Below are 19,674 nucleotides of genomic sequence, written 5' to 3'. Positions count from 1 at the left end.
GCCACGCCTCCTTGGCCCGAAATGAGAAACCCGATTTGCAAAAAAGCGCCCCGATTGGCTCGAGGCCGATCCTTAAATGAAACAATTGAAAATCTCTTTGGCTGTTGGAAGGAGGTCCGTAGAATATAATTTTCGCACATCCATTGCACTTCCAAGGTGACTAGCCGACGGACATCCCTGGAACTACCCATTGAGTACATAGATATCTAACGGATGTTCGGCCATGATTCGGACATCCGACGGCAGAAATGTGCTATATGGGCAGCGAGATGAAAATAAAAGCATTCCCAGTGTCGGTCGACACTCTTCCATGAAAGAAATCTGCTGATTGGTTGAGTGTTTTTCTATGGAAGACACAGTTAATAACATTAGTTATAGGCTTTGAACATAAATAAATAAAAAGGTTATTAAGTTGTACCTGTACATATCAGAGCCTGTTATAGTTCGCTCTGCTTCATCAAACGAATGCGGAATCGCCGGCTGCAGACGACGCCTTGCTCGTTGTATAGCTCTTCTGGGGCGTACAGGCTGCTCAGCAGCTCGCCGTTTGCAGTCGTTTTCAACAGCAATACGTGCTATCTCGTTCTCCTCGTTAGCATAACTATGATGACCTTTCATAAAAAATCGTTCACCGGACATGGTCAGGCGAGCCAGGCACGCATAATGCTTGTGTTTGCGACATCGCAAAGCTCTGGATAACAAATAAAACGAAATTGTTACTTAAAAATTTACGTTGAGTGAGAAAGTAGCTTGTGACCTTTCTTGGTACAGATGGAAAATATAGTTGTCCTCCGTCACGAAGACGAAGCTGCCAGCGTGTTTGCCAGGTACTCTCTGAAGTGTAATATCCATATTGCACGAAAGATAGGGATCGAAATAGTAATATAACTTTTACTGATCAAAACTAGAAGATTCAACAAAACAGAGGATCGCTGGATGATCTGTATCTTTCGAATCGAAATATGATCTGAACTGGGCTCTGCAAAAACTCTTATTAAATGTGACGTACGGACTTTCGTCCAGGATGAGTCATCCAATTGTGAGAAAAGCGGCAAAAAAAGAAGTCGACCCCTTCGATACCAACACCATTGGGGACTAGCTCTCCCCCTCAGAAACAACCCAAGCTTGTCATAAGATAATCAGGAAAAACGTTTAACATTTCCGCTAGGAGACACTTTAAAACAATCTGCCGCTCCCAACTGATCGTGTTAACAACACGGATAAAAATTTTAAATGTTACCATTGTTTCTGCTATTTGATGTTTGTTTTAGGTGGTTACGGGCTTTATTGAGATCTATGTCATCTTAGGGTTTGTACTGTATGTATCTCGGGCGAGATGGCTTCCGTCAGTGTCGTCGATTCAGACAAACTGGAACTTCGACCTACGGAAAAAAAAAAAAATTTTCATTCCCACGCCAAAAATTTGCAAGAAAATATGTACCAGTGTAGGTAAAAATATCGATGAGAAGAACCTGTGGAATGGCCGCACCTTCGGCTATATGGAGTGCTAAAATTTCAAGCCAGACCTCAATGACTTCGCAGGGTGGCCGCTTGTCTTGATTGAGATCGCACCATACGAATGCGATTCGATACAATGGTTCCGGACAATTGAAGCAAAATTTTTCACGAAATCCAGTCTGATTGAGAACAAAGTCACCTGATCGCGAAAAATAATCCGGATCTACCTCAACTCAAAGATATTTACTTTAACTTTTCTACTTTAAAAAGCTCTGCCACGTACCTTGCAAAGAACAATGCCAAAACTAAAAACGTCCACTTTTTTCATCGTATTTCGGGTCATTCCACGCCAAAACATCCAGAGCTCGTTGCGACATCTCACGGATTTTCATAATTTTTGGTGGGTGGGTTCTTTATAGTTAGAAAATAAGGCATGCCAAAGGATTTTATCCAAATATTATTGATAAAGGGGTCCAAAGTTTCGATTTTTTCAAAAAAGTTGAAAATTGGGAATTGAGCAGAGTTGAAAGTAGCTCACTGAAAATGGAGCGCGCGCAGAGCTATACGCTCCTACCCTCAAAACGAGCAGCTCGCGTTCTTAGCTCGTGGTTTAAAAAAAAGAGCTGAGCGCGCTCGAAAATAGCTCTTTTTCCGCTCTTAAAATTTTTTTTCTTGAAAACACGTGTATTTTAATAAAATATATTACATTTCTTGTTTCAACAAAAAAGGCTTAATTGTTTTAAGGATTGCATCCTTATTTATTCTTACTTAATGCCTTAATGGCTTAAAAAGTTAGAAGTTTAAAACAGAAATGGTTGCCCTAATTGGTTTTAGAAGGACTAGTCTTCCAGTTTCTCTAAGATTTTCCGTTTTGTTTCAGAAAAACCAATCTATTAAAATTAGCATCTGATAAATTTGTACGCTTTGGTACAAAAATCAGCCCTGCAGTACTGAAGAGACGTTCACACGCTGCAGAAGACGGCAAAGCACTATTGTACTCTCTGTATCAAATAAATGAATTTGTAATTTTTATTAGTTTTTTATGTTACTTTCTAGTTTTTAATTATTGATTTGTGCATGAATATTTGCTTGATTGTTGGGTAGCGATTGAGATCCTCAAGAACACCGTAGCCGTCATTGACATAGCGATCGACTTCGTTTAGTTCTATTGAAGATTTCCTTTGCAATCCAACCAAGAACCGAGACCTCTTCCTAGGTGATGAAGAAGTTCCACTTAAATGTGCTGTGGTTGCGTCGTCATCCTCGATGCTTTCATTTGCCCTGAAATATTAAAATGATATGGTCTTTCGAAAAAAATGTAAACTATCAAATAATTGAAGATAAGCTTAGAAATTGCTGATGCGTCTGTTAACTTCTTGTTTAAGGAGTTTTATGTCTTCAGTTTTCTGTTCCTCGGTAACCCACGAGAATTTAAAGTGCGGGTCACTTTATTTAGATGCAAGACGGAAACTGTTGTTTTCTTGGAATGATCGAAACCTTTTCTCTAGGCCATTTAACAGACTGGTCACAAGTGGGGCGCAGTGTATGATGTTTCTGTCTTCTTTGAACTCAATGATCTTTTCCTTCCATAACGAGAGGACGGGAAGAACACATCCAACTGACATATTTTCCTCATTTTGAAAGATGTCAAGAGCTTGAGTAAGTGGCTTCATGATCTTTATTTAGTCCCTCAAAAATTCCTCTTCCACACTAGTGAGTTTCTTCCGTTTGAAGTGTTCAAAAGTTATAGCAAGGTTATCTCTGTTTTTGGTTAAAAAGCTTTCAACTTTTACCAAAGCATCATAATGAGAATTCCACCTGGAAAAGAAAATCGATATGCCATCAATCAATCGATTATTTCAATGAAATGTAAATAAACATTTCTTACCTTGTGGCGTTGTGTATCACGATAAGTTCACCCAATGTAGCTGTAAGATTTAGTTCAGCCCGTGACTGATCTTACCTTAGTAAAGAGAAAAATGGGACGATGAAATAAAGAACACACAGGAGCACTGGCTGCTGTCCTGACGGTGTGAGGAAAATTCAGTAACTAACTGCCCCTTGCCCTGTACATTATCCGGCCGGTAGACCGAGGGGCGGGGCTACACAAAATAAATTGTAACATGGTGGCCTCCTAGCGAGGGCCACCCAAATCATATGCAATAAAACGTGATGGAAGTCGCGTCCGTCTTCCAGCTCGTGTTGTCGGATGTTGGGAACGAGATATATTCCCAACACACTCCCCACCAGAGCCCGTGGTCCACGGCTCTCCCTGCTCGACTGGATCTGCGGAAGCCACGGGTGGAGTTGCTTCGTCTGATTCCAATTCCAGCTCTGGCGTAGGTGGAATTTCGACGTCGTCCGGCTGATCCTCACGTAGCTCTAAGGGGTGTAACGATTGAATGGCACGGTTGATAAGGTTCCCGTTCGGCGTCTTGACCATAACCTAACGGATCAACCCGTCTCTGCTAGTGATTAGCTCCTTCACTACTCCTATCGTCCACATAAGGCGCTTGGTGTTGTCATCGTGAAGGATGACAACCTCTTCTACCCGGATCTTGCGGCCGGGTCCTCCTTTACAGTGGAACTTGTCGATTTGGAGAAAGTAGTCCGTCACAAATCGTTTGCAGATATCGCTGACATACTCCCTACGTTGACGATCCATTTCCAGCAGTTTCAAATTGGTTGCGTTGGGAGCCATGAGGTTTTCGGCTGGCTCCGGCGGAGTGCAGTTCCAACGCCTATTGTTGAGAAACTGGTTCGGGGTGATGGGGAGCGGGTCGTCGCTCCCATTCATCACGTAGGTGAGTGGCCGTGCATTCACCAAGCTCTCGGTTTCAATGAGACTAACCTCTAGCTCGTCGTATTCCAGACATGCACGACCATTGGAGCGCCTAAACAAATCCTTCATCGTCCGCACCATGCGCTCCCAGAACCCTGTCCACCATGGGGCTCGGCTGGCCGAGAAAATCCATTCGGTTTTCCGCATTGCCAGAAGGTCGTGGATCGCTGGGTCGGATCTTAAGACTTTCAAATGTTTCGAGACGCATCTAAATGTTTGGGCATTGTCCGAATACATGATGGAGACACTATCCCTCCTGGCGGAAAATCTTCGAAATGCGAGGAGGAAGTTCAATTCCACGAGTGGCATGTGCCACACAATAATTGGGAAAAGAGACTCCAGGGGCGAGGTTGTTGTCGTTCGGGTATCTGGATTAGCTGCAGCGGTTGCTTCCACGTGGTGGTTGTAGGCTGCAACTTGGCGCCGAACTTCCGGGGTGTTGTGGAATCTTCTCGGAAGTGTGGGCCCTGTCCACGGCCTTTCCAAACCCGCCTTACGCCTCTGCGCCCTTTTTATCTTTTCTGAGTCCCTAATTTTTTAGGCTTGTTTGGAGACCCGAGGTGCTCCGCTATGGCGGAGGACAAACGAGAAGAAGGGAAATTAATGGAGGAACCTCCAACAAAATAAAGAAGAAGAAAAAAAATTTTTTTTGAAAGAGAAGAGTAAAGAAATTCAATCCAATATGGCCGCCACCGACCACGTGAGTGAGAGGCAAAAAAAAGTAAAACTCAAACTCTTTGGCTCGAAATAGAGAAGACAAAGGAAATAGCAAACGAGAAAAAGAAAGAAGAATAAAAATGTTTGAGCAAACAAACAAAAAAAAGAATTTACAGGGAGGTAACCTTCGTGGAGGTTTCTCCAAAAGATTCCTAGCTTGAGCTAGGTTGAGCCCACCGTAATGGCCGCCACTGACCACGTGGTGGAAAAAAAGAGAAAAGAATTTTTTTTTTTTTTTACAAGACAATTATTTACGCGTCTACTGTCGCAGTTAATACGACGTAAGTAGCAAAAAATGAAAAAGGGAAAAATTTGCCCTGCGGTTAACACGTGGTGTTCACCGAAGAAGAAAAGAAAAATAAATTTAGGGGTGAGTTACGTCTCCCCACAGGCCACTGACAGCGAAATTTCTTAGTAAATTTAAATTACTTAACTAGTTCGAAGGACCATGTAAGATTTTGTCTCCGGTTCGAAGGACCATGTAAGATTTAGTTCAGCCCGTGACTGAACTTACCTTAGTAAAGAGAAAAATGTGACGATGAAATAAAGAACACACGGGAGCACTGGCTGCTGTCTTGACGGTGTGAGGTATATTCAGTAACTAACTGCCCCTTGCCCTGTACATTTTCCGGCCGGTAGGCCGAGGGGCGGGGCTCCGGTTCCCGCCTCCTAGCGAGGGCCACCCAAATCATATGCAATAAAACGTGATGGAAGTCGCTTCCGTCTTCCAGCTCGTGTTGTCGGATGTTGGGAACGAGATATTTTCCCAACAGTAGCTTTGATAAAGTCGGATGCTAAGGAACTGCGGCTCTGCTTATTCCATATTGCAGTAACCTTTGCATTCACACTACTCTTTAGTTTTTGAAACCGTGGATTGTCAATATTTTTCACATCAATAGTGGCCATCAAATTCAGGGAATGACAGCTGCATCTCATATGACGAGGTAGATAAAAGTGATCTTCATCGTCACAAAGATCCTCTTGCTCTAGTAAGTCCAGTCCACAATTCAGAATATCTCCTATTTCAATAAAGACAATATCTTCTTCGTCATCTTCATCAATATCTTCGTCAGAATCTGGCTTTTTTCTGCTGACGAAGGTCGTTGGAACATGTTGAAAGCTTTTAAGAAATTCGAGCCATTATCATTGATAGTGCAATTCACTTTGGAAGAAATCTTGAATTCTGTATGGATGTCTGAAATTTCTTTTCCAATCACATTGTATGTGTGGGAACCGAAAATTCGCCTAACACCCAAACACGCACTGCGACGATCAAGGTCTTGTCCCATCCAATGGACAGTCCTTCCCAGAAAGCTTCGTCGCCGTGAAGTCCAGCAGTCCGCAGTTGTGCTGACATAGTCAGCTTTTTCAAGTTCCAAAATGAGATCTGCTTTACTCTTGTTGTAGGTCTTCTTTAACAGTTCCACCATGAAGGGACGACTCTTGATTACAAGTGGCCCAGACAGTCCACCAATGAGTTCCTTGAATGCTTCTTTATCGACTTCACTGAAAGGAAGGAGGTCAGCAATAAGGTGGTTCTATAAAAGTGAACTTTCTGAACGTTTATAATTGTGTTGGATGGATGGAGAAGTATCAAAAGAGAAGTATGAGATGAGATGAAATGAGATCGACAAGACTAGTTAAAAAAGGAACTCACCAAGATAGCTTTATCTAGATCCTATTGTGTTCTTATCTGCTTGTATTTCCATGCACCTGCTAAGTGATGTCTGATCGATGACTGATTTGGCTTTCTCACCTTTTTAGTGGAAGGGACAGAACTAGATGAGTTTTTTTCTTTATTATCTTCTTTTAAGTTGTTCCAAGCAGTGTTGAAATCTGTAACCTGTGTAGGATGTTTTGACTGAAAGTTTGAAATAAAGAAAAGTGAGAGTGTTTTCAAAATTAAACCGAATAAAAATAACAACTTTACTTACTTTTATGTGCCTCTTGGCATTGTATCCTGAATTGTTCGTTATACTCAGAAGCTCAACATTTCCTTGCCTATTATACTTTGTCTTTGACTCGTGACAAAGCAAGCATTTGACAAAGAATCCTTTTCCATCTTTTTTATCGCCCATGAATTGAAAGTACTTCGACGGCAACTTAATTCTTGTTTCATTCCAGTTTTTTTATTTTTGAACACTAGAGGATGAATTCTCTTCTCCATTCTTGTCATTCATACTGACATGAGTGACATCGTCACATCACATGAGAATAAAGGAAATAGAAATATCAATTTATTCAATAAATAGATGAAATTAATTCACGATGAGACATGAGAGTTACTGTATAATTATTAACTTACGAAGAATTTGCGTGGGTTGATTGACTTGATTCACATTCAGATTCAGAGCCTGAAAGCGTGATTTCAGCGTCAGCCATGCCTTACTTGCACTTGACGTCTTTGCGTTTCTATAATGTAAGAGACTTAGTCTTAGAGGTATGTACTAGACTTCTACGTCGTAATTAATTTGTTTCATTTGGATTTACAATTTTTCACTTAGTGCAAATACCGCCACCGAAAGAGCTATTTCCGCTCCCGAGGCTTCCGCTCTCGCTCTAGCTCGCAATTTTTAAAATCGAGTGGCTCCCGCTCGCCGCTCACTGAAAAACGCGAGCGCGCTCGCATTCCGCTCTAGCTCAGTGCGTGCTCTTTTCAACTCTGCAATTGAGCGCAATAATTTTTAAAACCGATTTAAACTAAAGAATAAATTTTTTTTATGATTAGAATATAAAAAGGGTATAGAAAACTTAATTTTAAGACCATTGCGACCTTTATCAGAAGTTATTATCCCGCCAACTTCATCAGTTTAAAAAAATGGGTTTTTGACAACTTTCATAAGCTTTTTGAGGGTCTTAAAATCATTTTAGGTGTATGAATTTTCCACCAAGTATATTTCATGGTAAACACATTTGACTGTTAAAAAATAAATAGTTTATCATCTATACTTTTTTGTATATATAGTATATATAGATATTATCTTTAAAGTTAGGAAAAATCCCAATTTTGACGAAATTTGGTCTTTTTCAAAAAATTATATCTCGAATTTGTAATTTTTGTTTTATATGAAACTTATAGATACTATTGCTCATTATGTCTTCTAAAACATATAAAAAAATTAGAAAGGTATTATTTTTTGTTCTCAAGATATTTTTATTTTAGTCGGTGACATTTGAAAGTGATTTTATTTCGACTTTGTATTCTAAATATCTGGCAACAACTAATGTTGACATTTAGATTTCTTCTGTCAGTATTAGTTTCAATATTCAAGGTAGAAAGTGTTTATTTTTAAATAAGAATGACTATTAAGTGTACCAATGGGATGATTTTTGGAAAAGAAAGTGAATGTGAATTGTTGTGGCTAACTTCTAAGAAAGGAGAAAAAGTTATTGTGAATGAATTGACGGCTGATGAAGTGTATACTTTGTTGTTAAGAACTGGGCTCTGTGTTGAGCAGTTAGATATGGAATCCACTATCTGTTTTCACCACGAACATTATTATCTCAGCAACGACCTGTTTTTTAATGGGAAAAATGATAAATGTGTCGACCCTTTTAAAGAACACAAATCTCAATTTAGAGGTATTTTGATCAAGTAATTTTTTACGTTTCTAAGATTAATTTGGTGTCTGTTGAATTGATACATAGGAACAAACGTTATCTCTGTAGCACAATCCTAACAGGTAGCTCATATGTTAAAATTGGTTCCCGGTACAAAGCTCTGTATTTCTTGCATGTTAAAAGTGAAAGCGCAGACTGAATCATCTTCAGATAGCTCACTGTGCACTAACCTATTTTAGATTCATTCTTCAGGCCATTTTGGTAAATTTTAAATTTAATTAATTGTTATAGAAGAATAGTTACTAAATTAGTTCTCAATCCACAAAAATTAATAGTAGGAGGAACGTACACAATTACTGCACATGATTCTTTGATCTTGAAAATCAACCCGCGGCTATTCCCTGGTCTGCTGTTGTGTTATCAGTGCTCAGATAAAATGCAAAATGATATTGCCAATCAAGAAGAGAATTGGAGTAGCCAAAGTACATATCCGAGCAAAATTTCGAGTGTCGAAGAATTCGTTTATCTCTCCAGTGTTCTAGACTCAACTCTTACACGAGTTCAGAACGTTTGTTCCGTTCTCGAAGTTTCTCCAGTCAAGGCCACAACTTTCAACAAACTAAATTCTCTACAGCATATAGAAGTGGTCAAAAGAAAAGCTGATTCAATTGCTGCTGCAGTGGTTGACGATTTATCTACGGCTATTCAAGTACCATACGTACCAGTAAATCATTCCCTTGTTGAGTTGACATCGCAAGCTGCAGATTTAAGTATCTTGATGGACGCGTTGAAAGAAAAGGTGAATGTTTCATCGAAATTTTCTGAAAGAATCCAGTTATTGACATTGACACCTGACTCATGGTCTCGAGAAAGAGTTGCAACCGAATTTGAAGTTTCAGAACATGTTGTTCGAGCCGCCAGAAAGTTAAAGGAAGAAAAAGGAATTTTGCCTCCAATTACATCGAAACCAGCTGGAAATCGCCTTCTACAAACTACAATCGACGTCGTAACACAATTCTACTTAGACGAGGATATTAGCAGATAGTGCCCTGGGATGAAAGACTATATGATGGTTAATTTGGAAGGAAAGAAAGTGCCCGTAAGTAAACGATTAATTCTGTTAAACCTGAAGGAAGCTCATTACTTATTCCAACAAGATAATCCTAATGTCAAAATCGGGCTATCAAAATTTTGTTTTCTGCGTCCCAAATGGTGTGTTACGGCTGATTCCTCTGGTTCTCATAATGTGTGCGTCTGTATCAAGCACCAAAACCCTAAGGTTATGTTAGCTGGGGCTGATATTGGTGTTGATTATAAGTCACTTCTTGAACTTCTCGTTTGTTCCCTTGATAACGAATCTTGTATGTTTGGAGAATGCTCCCGTTGTCCTAGTTCCGATGTTTTGAAAGAATTTCTTTTTGAAAAGCTAGATGATTATGAATCAGTAACGTATAGCGAATGGACAACTGTTGATCGTACTACCTTGATTAAAGTTCAGCAATCAGTGGAGGATTTTGTTTTGAAACTAGTATCTCTCCTTCTTAAGCTTCGAACTCATCATTTTCTATCTAAAGTCCAAGCAGCTCATTACAAGTCGTTAAAAGAACAGTTGGGAAACTCAGATTGCCTTGTCACGCTAGATTTTGCTGAAAACTATACTTTCGAAAGCCAGGATAAAGTGCAGGGTGCACATTGGACAAACAACCAAGCGACAGTACATCCAATCGTCATTTATTACAAAGAAAATGAGGAATTGATCTCAAAAAGTTTTAGTATCATATCTGATTCTCTTAAACACGACGCAGTAGCTGTTCATTCGTTCATTTGGGGAATTTTACCTAAAATCAAAACTGTAATTCCCAATTTAAAAAAGGTATTCTTCTTTAGCGACGGTGGACCGGCACATTACAAAAATCGATTCAATTTTGCCATTCTTTCCCTATTCGAATCTGACCATGGTGTCCCTGCCGTTTGCACTTTTGGGCTACTTGTCATGGGAAAAATGCATGTGATGGGGTCGGTGGGACTGTCAAGCGATTAGCTCGACGAGCTTCCCTTCAACTTTCATTGATTTTAACCCCCTTAGATCTTTACAACTGGGCAGTGGATAATATACCTGGGATTGAATTTGTATGCGTAACTAAATATATCATTGCGGCCGACGCAGAAAGGTTTTCCAATAGGTTAAACTCTTAGGTTAAACTTGCCATAACCGGAACACAAAAATATCATTTTTACGAACAAATTTCAAAGGGTGTTTTACAAGCCTCTCGTACTTCTGTCCAAGATAGTGGTTTTCCAAAAGGAACTTTTATTGTTTTGCCTAGTTTACCGGATAGAAAGTTTGTCTCCATCAGTGATTTGTTTGTAGACGATTATGTTGCTGTTGTGTTCATGAGTCAGTGGAGGATTGGAAAGATCCTTGATGTCGACTATAACGGAGTGAATGTCAAATTGTTCAGTGAAAATGGTCCCTGTCTTAATTATACTTGGCCCCCAAAACGAACGATGTATTCATTTAAACCTCTGATGTTCTTGTAAAAATTAACCCTCCTAAACCACGAACACGATCCGGAAGAAGCTTAGGAATAACATTCGATGAAAACAGTTTGATTTCTAAAGAATTCGAATTGTATGTGTCACTAATCTCCACCTGAATATCAATTTTCTATCACTTTCAAATGTCACCGACTAAAATAAAAATATCTTGAGAACAAAAAACAATACCTTTCTAATTTTTTGATGTGTTTTAGAAGACATAACGAGCAATAGTATCTATAAGTTTCATATAAAACAAAAATTATAGTTTCGAGATATAATTTTTTGAAAAAGACCAATTTTCGTCAAAATTGGGGTTTTTCCTAAATTTAAAGATTAATATCTTTTTTTGCATAGAAGATAAACTATTTATTTTTTAACAGTCAAATGTCTTTCCCATGAAATATACTTGGTCGAAAAAACATACACCTACAACGATTTTAAGTCCCTCAAAAGCTTATGAAAGTTGTCAAAAACTCATTTTTTTAAACTGATGACATTGGGGGGATAATAACTTCTGATAAAGGTCGCAATGGTCTTAAAATTAAGTTTTCTATACCCTTTTTATATTCTAATCATAAAAAAAATTGGGTCTTTAGTTTAAACCGGCTTTAAAAATTATTGCGCTCAATACCCAATTTTCGACTTTTTTGAAAAAATCGAAACTTTGAACCCAAATATCATCCGAACGAAAAATTATTTGGGTAAAATCCTTTGGCATACCTTATTTTCTAACTATAAAGAACCAACCCACCAAAAATTATCAAAATCCGTGAGCTGGTCGCAACGAGCTCTGGATGTTTTTGCGTGGAATGACCCTTTCTTGCCCGTTAACATTTTAGGCGCCATCCAATAAGGACTGCCTACTACCGTATATCTTTTGTTCCTTTTGTATTTCTTCTGTCGTCGTTCGGACGGTGAAGGCCTCGTGTTATTACGACATCTTATCAACCCACGGCCGTTGGGTTAATTTGCGTTATAAACGTGGCACTATGGTCCGTGACGGACTATCGGCTCGCATAATCCTGGCCAAGCCGAAGTCAGCCACCATTACCGAACAATCTCCTTTCACAAGACAATTATTGGAATTTAGATCACGATGCATGATGCTTTTCTAATGGAGGTAAGCCATTCCAGCAGCTATATCTTTGGAGAATGAGACTCGTTGTTCCCATGGCAATGGCACATTTGAATCATGGAATAATCCCTTTAGCGTTCCACCAGCAAAAACGCCACTGGGTGTCGGCCTTCGAGATTTATGTGGGGCTGCGTGGGCTGAACATCAAAAACAAATGACAGACGACAGCCGCCCTCGTAGTTTCTAAACAAACACAAATTAAAAATTAACAAACCAACCTTTCATCACAAAAATTACCCTATTCCACACAGTTTTACATGGAGAATCCAACTGTAATAAAATTTCACCCAAAAAACGAAAACCCGCGGCACAAGAGGGTCCCTAAATCCACCAATCTGCCACCAACCAATCAGAACCCGACTTTCACGACCAAAATTTGAATTTCAATCAAACAAAAAAAATATATAAAATTAACAAACAAACCTACATATTTAGAAACAACCCATTGGCACGAAGTTGAACACGGCGAATCAGATAAAAATTAAATGAAAACGAACAACTCCCTTGTTTACACACGATAATTCTACCCAATTCACAGCCAATCAAAACCCGGCTGGAACCCCTGGGAAACAATAAACAGTTTGGGGCCCATAACCACGGCATAGCCTTCCATCTTTACCAAGGTAAATTTCTCAGGGATAAATTCAGTCAATAGATTAAGACGTTTATATTTTTAAAGGATGCCGATGAAACGCAGGACATTATTGTGAGTGAGCGTCCACATCACCGCCACCTTTTTGAATAAGTGTAAAAATCAGATATAAAAGCCATTAATGTATATTTTTATACTTACCTCTTTGATGAAATTGTTTTGAGTTTCTTAGTCCACCCGATAGAGTTATGTACATAGTGGTACCTGTTTCACGATATCTTCTGCGCCGGTTAATTCTTCTGCCCAGTTGAGTTACCGCTGTGGTACTCTTAGACGAGGTGGTGGTACTCTAAAATTCATCAGTTGAGTCAGGCTCTCCTGAATTCAATGTGAGAAGGTGGTTGCCTTTCAAATGTTTTTGTTTTTTTCCTATTTCAATTTTTGGGTTTTCAATCGGGGACTTCAAGTCGATGTTACTATAAGTATAACATGATTAAGCAAGGGGTCTTGGGTCGGAAAAATAATTCGTTTACAAAAATTACGGGGACTTGTGTCTGGGGTTTAAAGTTAGGAATTGTTGGCAAATTTTGGAAAATGGGGTCTTGAGTCAGGATAATATTTAATGGCGACAAACACAGGGACATTGTGTCGGGGGACAGGGACTTAAAGTCGGTAATATATGAAGACATTTTAAGGCACGGGGTCTTAAGTCAGGGTTACATTCAATAAAAAAAAGACATTGGGAGCTTGTGTCGGGGGCTAGGGGTTTTGCGTTATTTTTAATTAACAAATAAAAATAATTTTTTTTAATGTTGGGGGTCTTGCGTCGTAACGTAGGGGTCTACGGTCGACCCCTCTGGGGTCTTATGTCGAAGGGGTCTAAAGTTTACGTGCCGCCTTATGGCGATGATAGCGGTCTTTACTTCGTAGTCTGTTGCAGAAGGTTGAATTGAAACTGTTACGGCGCATTTTTGTGACACTTTTGTTCAACCTTTTAAATTCAACTTTTAATCAAATTTGGCGATAAAATGGGTGTCCAGGGATAGCTGAGTTCAATCTCGAAGTTTTTCAGTTCAATCTCATATTTAAGTTGGCGCCCGAAATGTACACCTGGTTAAACCGTCTGCCGTAAAGTCACAAAGAGACACAACGTCACTCCAAAGTTGAACAAAAAGTTAATGTAAAAATAAGTTCTTAGGGTCCATTCCGCATCCGCAATTCCGCATTGAGTTCCAAATCTGAAGTCCGAACTTTAGTAGAAAAGCGTTTCGCTTTCGCATTTTAGCCACTCCTTACGTTACTTTGTGTGGCAGTATCCTAATACCCCTAACTTTTAGATAGAAACTTGTAATTACCATAGAAAGATTTGTCTAAATTAGACGAGTTTAACCATACATAGTTTATGGGGGTGCAAATGATGTCTTGAGGTAGTAAATCCACTTTGAAAATATTCATTTACCGTAGCTTCCCCACGCGTCTGGCGGGGAAATACCCGCTTACCCCAAGCCAATTTTACCTTTTTTCCCCTGAGGCGTAGGGGAAATTTTACACAAACATTTAAAATTTCTCGAAGTCTATATGTGGATCTACCTGGATTTGAACACGGAAAGTACGCGTCGCACACTGCACGCACTACTACCTCAAGACATCATTTGTACCCCCCATAAACTATGTATGGTTAAATTCGTCTAATTAAGACGAATATTTCTATGCTAATTATAAGTTTCTAACTAAAAGTTAGGGATATTAGGATACTGCCGGAGTTTTTTTTTCACAAGGAATTTGTTCTAACTCACATTGAAGGTTTGTTTCTAGAGGTGGAGGGGAAGTTTCGAATTGATCTGCCGTTTCTTGAACGAATTTTTCGGCCTGTTTCTCAATTCTTACATCTAAAAAGTCGACACCTGGTTCGTCTTTCCAGATCATTGACTCAAATAGGGGTTTCATTCGATTCACATGTACAAGCTGAGTTTGTTTTCCTACGTCTTGTTGTATTCCTACAGTACTATTGTTGCTTACTTTCAAAATTCGAAAAAGGCCTATAAAACGTGGAATGAGTTTTTTTACTAATTCCCGCCAAGGGCGTTCGCATATCTAGTAAAAATATATCTCCTATGTTAAATTTTTGCTCTTTTACGCGTTTATCATACTGGGCTTTTTTTTGTTCACGAGCTTGAGAAAGATTGATTTTGACAAGCTGAAAGGCTTCGTGCAAGCGTCTCATAATTTGACTTTTATAGTCTGAGGGAATAACTATTACTGGGGGAAGAGGACGGAGGAATTGATCGATCGGCATGACTGGATCACGACCATGATTTAGAAAATATGGAGTCTCAAGTGGTGACGAGTGGACAGAATTATTATAAGCGAAAACAACGGGGCCTAAAGTATCCTCCCACCGCTCGAATCCATTCTCCAAATATTTCCTCATCATTTCACCAACCGTTTTGTTGAATCTCTCAGTTTATCCATTAGTCTGAGGGTGATACAAAGTTGTTTTCATGCGTTTAATTTTTAAAGCTTTACAAAGCGCAGAAAATAATTCAGAACTAAAATTACTGCCTCGATCGGTAATTATTGCTTTCGGGGGACCATGATGTAAAATTATTCGTTCTACTAAGGCTTTACTAGTACTGAGGGCGGTACAGTTGGGAGAGGAAGGACTTCTATCCATTTAGAAAAGTAATCCTTGATTTCTAATATATAATTGTTTCCTTGAAATGAATGAAGTTTGATTGGACCCAGAAAATCTAAGCCCAATACTTCAAAAGGTCTTGTAGCGGGTCTAACGGTTTGAGATAGGCTTTCGCACGGTGCACTCGACGTCCCAGTGCACAAGGTTCACAAGAAGTGCAATATTCTCTAACATCCCGTAACATGGTAGGCCAATAGTATTTAGTATTTATCCCTTAGACGAAAGAATGTTCGCCTAGTTGCCATACGTCCTGACAATGGGAAGTCATGGTATTCTTGTAAAAGTTGCTTTCTAAGAGAAAGCGGAACAACCACTTGACACTGTTCAAAGTTTCTTCTTTTCACTGACGTAGGTTCGTAGTGTTCACATAAAAGACCATTTAATTTCAACAAAGAAATAATCTATTTCACTTACACAAGAAGGCATCGGGCAATTTTCTTTTTTCCAAGGTTTATTTTGTTCCAAAAACGTAACGATCGCCTTGAACAGAGAGTCTTTCTGCTGTTCTTGACACATTACGTTGTTGTCTGCAGGAATGACAGGTATTAGATTCATCGGTATTCTTGAAAGAAAATCAGCATTCTCGTGTAGGGGAGACCGGACCCTCTTGTGACCGTTGTGTTTCACGTTTAATATCTCCCGTATTTGTACCCCAAAATGATTTTTGTAAATTTTAAATAAAAACTTTTCCTTATTCAAACCTCCTGATTTTTTATTATATTTTTAAAGTGACAATTGGTGATATTTTTAAGGTTTGGAATTTAGGGGGAGGTTTTTCACTGTGTGGGGTAAAATTGGACACAAGGCTGTACCACTTTGGACGTTGTCTTAAATTGGTGAAGAAATAAAGTAAAAATTCTAAAAAAATTTAGAAATGCGTAGCTTTTCAAACTGTACCTAGATATGAAGATTGATGAAAATATCTACTAAATTAAACACATTTAATTATGGGGAAACTCAGTTTAAACATTTAATGGGAATAAGATAAGGGAGGGCGTAGCTTGAATGGAATCGATATTTAATAATCGATTATTCCTGTTGTAAACGCCCCTTGTGTTTTTCATTTGAATCATGGCTGCCGTAGAGCATGCCGACAATTTGAGTGTTCGTGAAGATTTCTTTGTTACTTTTGACGAAAATACCGGTAATTGTATTTTCTGGCTGTTTGACACGTACACCGGCAGATTTTTTAACAGTGAAACAGCGAAATTTTTTGTTTTCCCAGTGCTACCTGCTTTTGATTCATGCTGCCTGCCTGTTGGTAGTGATTGTGTTCGTCATTAACCCAATAAGAAGGCAAGTGATATTAAAATTCATTATTTAGCAGCAGTTATCAACTTCTTTTTGGTGTGTTAGATTCATCAACGATAAATATTGGCCCGGGCAGATAGATATACCCACAGCATTATGATTCAAGTCTTGTTTCATATATAAATTGTATAGTCGTTCAACGATACAGTAATGAAAGATTATTTAGACATTACAATTAGTAATGACTAAAGTTACATCATGTTTAATATGTTAGGTTCATCGCAGAACAAGATTTTCCCTGCCAGATTGAGATACCCACAGCGAGCTGAGTCTAGTGACAGATGCATAAATTGTTTAGTCATTCAACGATACAGTAATGATAGCTTATTTATACATTTACAAATAGTAGACTAATGTTCAATAATATATTTTGCAGATGCCTCGCAATTATATTCGCAAAACTGTAAAAGATGAACATCAAGAGGAGAAACTAAAAATTGCAATCTGTGAAGTGTTGTCAGGAAGATCCTCAATAAGAAAAGCAGCTGAAAGATATGGCTTGGCCAAGTCAACAATTGGATCTTACTCAAAACCCAGCACTCGTGTGGTTTGCTATCTCCTGTAAATATCAAACGACCACAACACGCAACTCAAATCATTCCTGCAGCACTTGAGACGGAATTATCGGAATACTTGAAGGAATATTCCCTCATAAGCCACAGCTTAAGTGTAAAAGACACACGGGGCATTGCATATTCATTCGCAGTTGCAAACCAGATCAGCATTCCGGATAATTAGAAGAAACATGAAAGGGCGTCTAAAGATTGGTTATCCAATTTTTTAAAACGAAACAAATCACTTTCTATTCGAAAACCAGAAGCCACAAGCCAAGCGAGGGTTGCAGGTTGTAATAAACCTGTCGTCATGCAGTTTTTCGATAATTTGTGCGCACTCATGGCAAAACATCATTTCAAGCCTAATGAAATATGGAATTGTGACGAAAATAATGACACCACAGTTAACGAACCTCCAAAAGTGATTGCTGTAAAAGGAACGAAACAAGTAAGTTCAAAAGTTGTCTTATTACGTCTCACATATACTAAACTTGTATTTATATGCAAAGGTGCAGCAGACAGTTTCAGAAGAACGGGGTGTGAATGTAACATTGCTTGCGTTCATAAATGCTACCGGATGCTCTGTTCCCCCTGTATTTGTGTTCCCTAGAAAAAAAGTTTTTCCAACTATGTTTGAAGAAGGGCCACTTGGCTGCCTGGGATTAGCACATGAATCTGGATGGATGACTGGCCATAATTTTCACGCATCCCTCGTACATTTTCACACCTTCGTGAAGTCATGCTAGACACGGCCGGTGTTGCTAATCATGGACAACCATAGCAGCCATCTGGACTTTCAAGCTGTGAACTTCGCAAAGAATAATGGAATCGTTCTCTTAACACTACCCCCTCATTGTTCTCATGCGCTGCAGCCACGGTGTTTGACCCATTTAAGAAGGCACTTGGTGAGTGCCAAAGTGATTGGCTTTTTCAAAATCCTGGTGGCAGGAATTCAATCAAGGAAATTGCTGCCTTGTCCAGACAACCGTACCAACACACATTCACGCCGGACAAAATAATAAAAGGTTTCGTGACAAAGGGCATTTTGCCCATTTAGTAGATTCGCCATTCCTGATGCTCGCTATGCTCCTTCGTTGGTCACTAACCGTCCAGGTAATATGACACATACCATTTATTTTGTCTTCATGATCTCCAACGTGCTATCTGGTTTCACATTTCGGCTCCAACCGATGACGCTGTATCCAGTACACCAGTTCCCGTATCAGCAATAGCTTTGCCAATTGATTCCGGGACAGAAGTTATACCTGTTGATGCGGGGACTAATGCGGTTCTTCCAATTAATGCGGTGACAGCAGCTCTACCAATTGATATGGTTACCCCAGCAGTTCTGCCAATTTATTCGGGGATTCCAGCATCTCAGTCAATGGTGACGAATACTCCAGTAGTTCTGCCAAGGGAATTACAACCACTACCTCAAGTACCCCAGAATACCCCAATGGGTCCACGCCCAAGATCTAATCGACGACTTGGGAGAACAAGAATTCTCACAGACACTCCCGAAAAAGATCTCATCGAACAGGAACACAAGAAGATGGAAGAAAAGAAAAGGAAAGTTAGTGAAAAGAAAAATATAAAGGAAGGCTTGGAGAATGAAAAGAAGAAAGTAAGTTGTGAATTGCTACCTAAAAAGAAATGAGTGGCTACGCAGAAGATTTCAGATGAAGACATTTCAGAGGATGATGATTATTTGGAAGCACCACCCATCTTTAAGTCAACGAGTTAGTAAAACTGGCCGAGTGACAATACAAGTTAACCGAACTGACTTGTAGTACCCTATCATTTAAAAGTCAGTCATATTTGGGACATAAATTGCGCGTGAAGCCAATTTTTTTTGTCCCTTAATAAATGCTTTTGCCAAAATGTTAACATAGAAACCGTCGTGATCTTGATTAGTCATGTGTGTTTGTATAACGGGAAACCGCGTCAAATATTACAAAATGTCTTACAAAGAAATTGTCAGTTCGTTTCTGTTTATTGTTATTTGTGTATAACATTTATTCCAGAAGTGAAATAAACAAGGTTTTTCACGAAAGTTACCTCTTTGTTTTATTCGTTCTGCATTACTAGTTTTATTGGAAAACAGTTATAATCATACATCGTATAAATAAAGTATAATCAGTATTTGTTCAGGATCTGGCGTTTACATATTAAATTGGCGCTTTTATTCTGCCCCACCCAAGCTCAGCCCAAGCTCCTCCCCTTTCTTGTCCAATATTACCCACGAAAATTGTCCAGAGTGACCTCAGA

At 39.2% G+C, this 19,674-nt stretch overlaps 1 protein-coding gene and 3 pseudogenes across 1 annotated transcript; 2 read left to right on the top strand and 2 right to left on the bottom strand.

Annotated features, from left to right (window-relative positions):
- Positions 1 to 1,139: 1,139 nt before the first annotated feature.
- LOC123471089 lies at positions 1,140 to 3,212 on the bottom strand (annotated as a pseudogene).
- Positions 3,213 to 3,904: 692 nt separating this feature from the next.
- On the bottom strand, positions 3,905 to 4,537 carry LOC123471086. The gene has a single exon (XM_045171990.1). It carries the CDS (start codon positions 4,535 to 4,537, stop codon positions 3,905 to 3,907), a length of 633 nt encoding a protein of 210 aa, XP_045027925.1.
- Positions 4,538 to 16,612: 12,075 nt separating this feature from the next.
- Positions 16,613 to 18,736, top strand: LOC123471084 (annotated as a pseudogene).
- On the top strand, positions 18,737 to 19,196 carry LOC123471591 (annotated as a pseudogene).
- The last annotated feature ends 478 nt before the right edge of the window (positions 19,197 to 19,674 follow it).

This window comes from Daphnia magna, linkage group LG4 (assembly GCF_020631705.1).
Source record: "Daphnia magna isolate NIES linkage group LG4, ASM2063170v1.1, whole genome shotgun sequence".
Lineage (NCBI taxonomy): Eukaryota > Metazoa > Arthropoda > Branchiopoda > Diplostraca > Daphniidae > Daphnia > Daphnia magna.
Note: the sequence above shows the minus strand (reverse complement) of the source record. Positions and strands in the feature narration are given on the sequence as shown.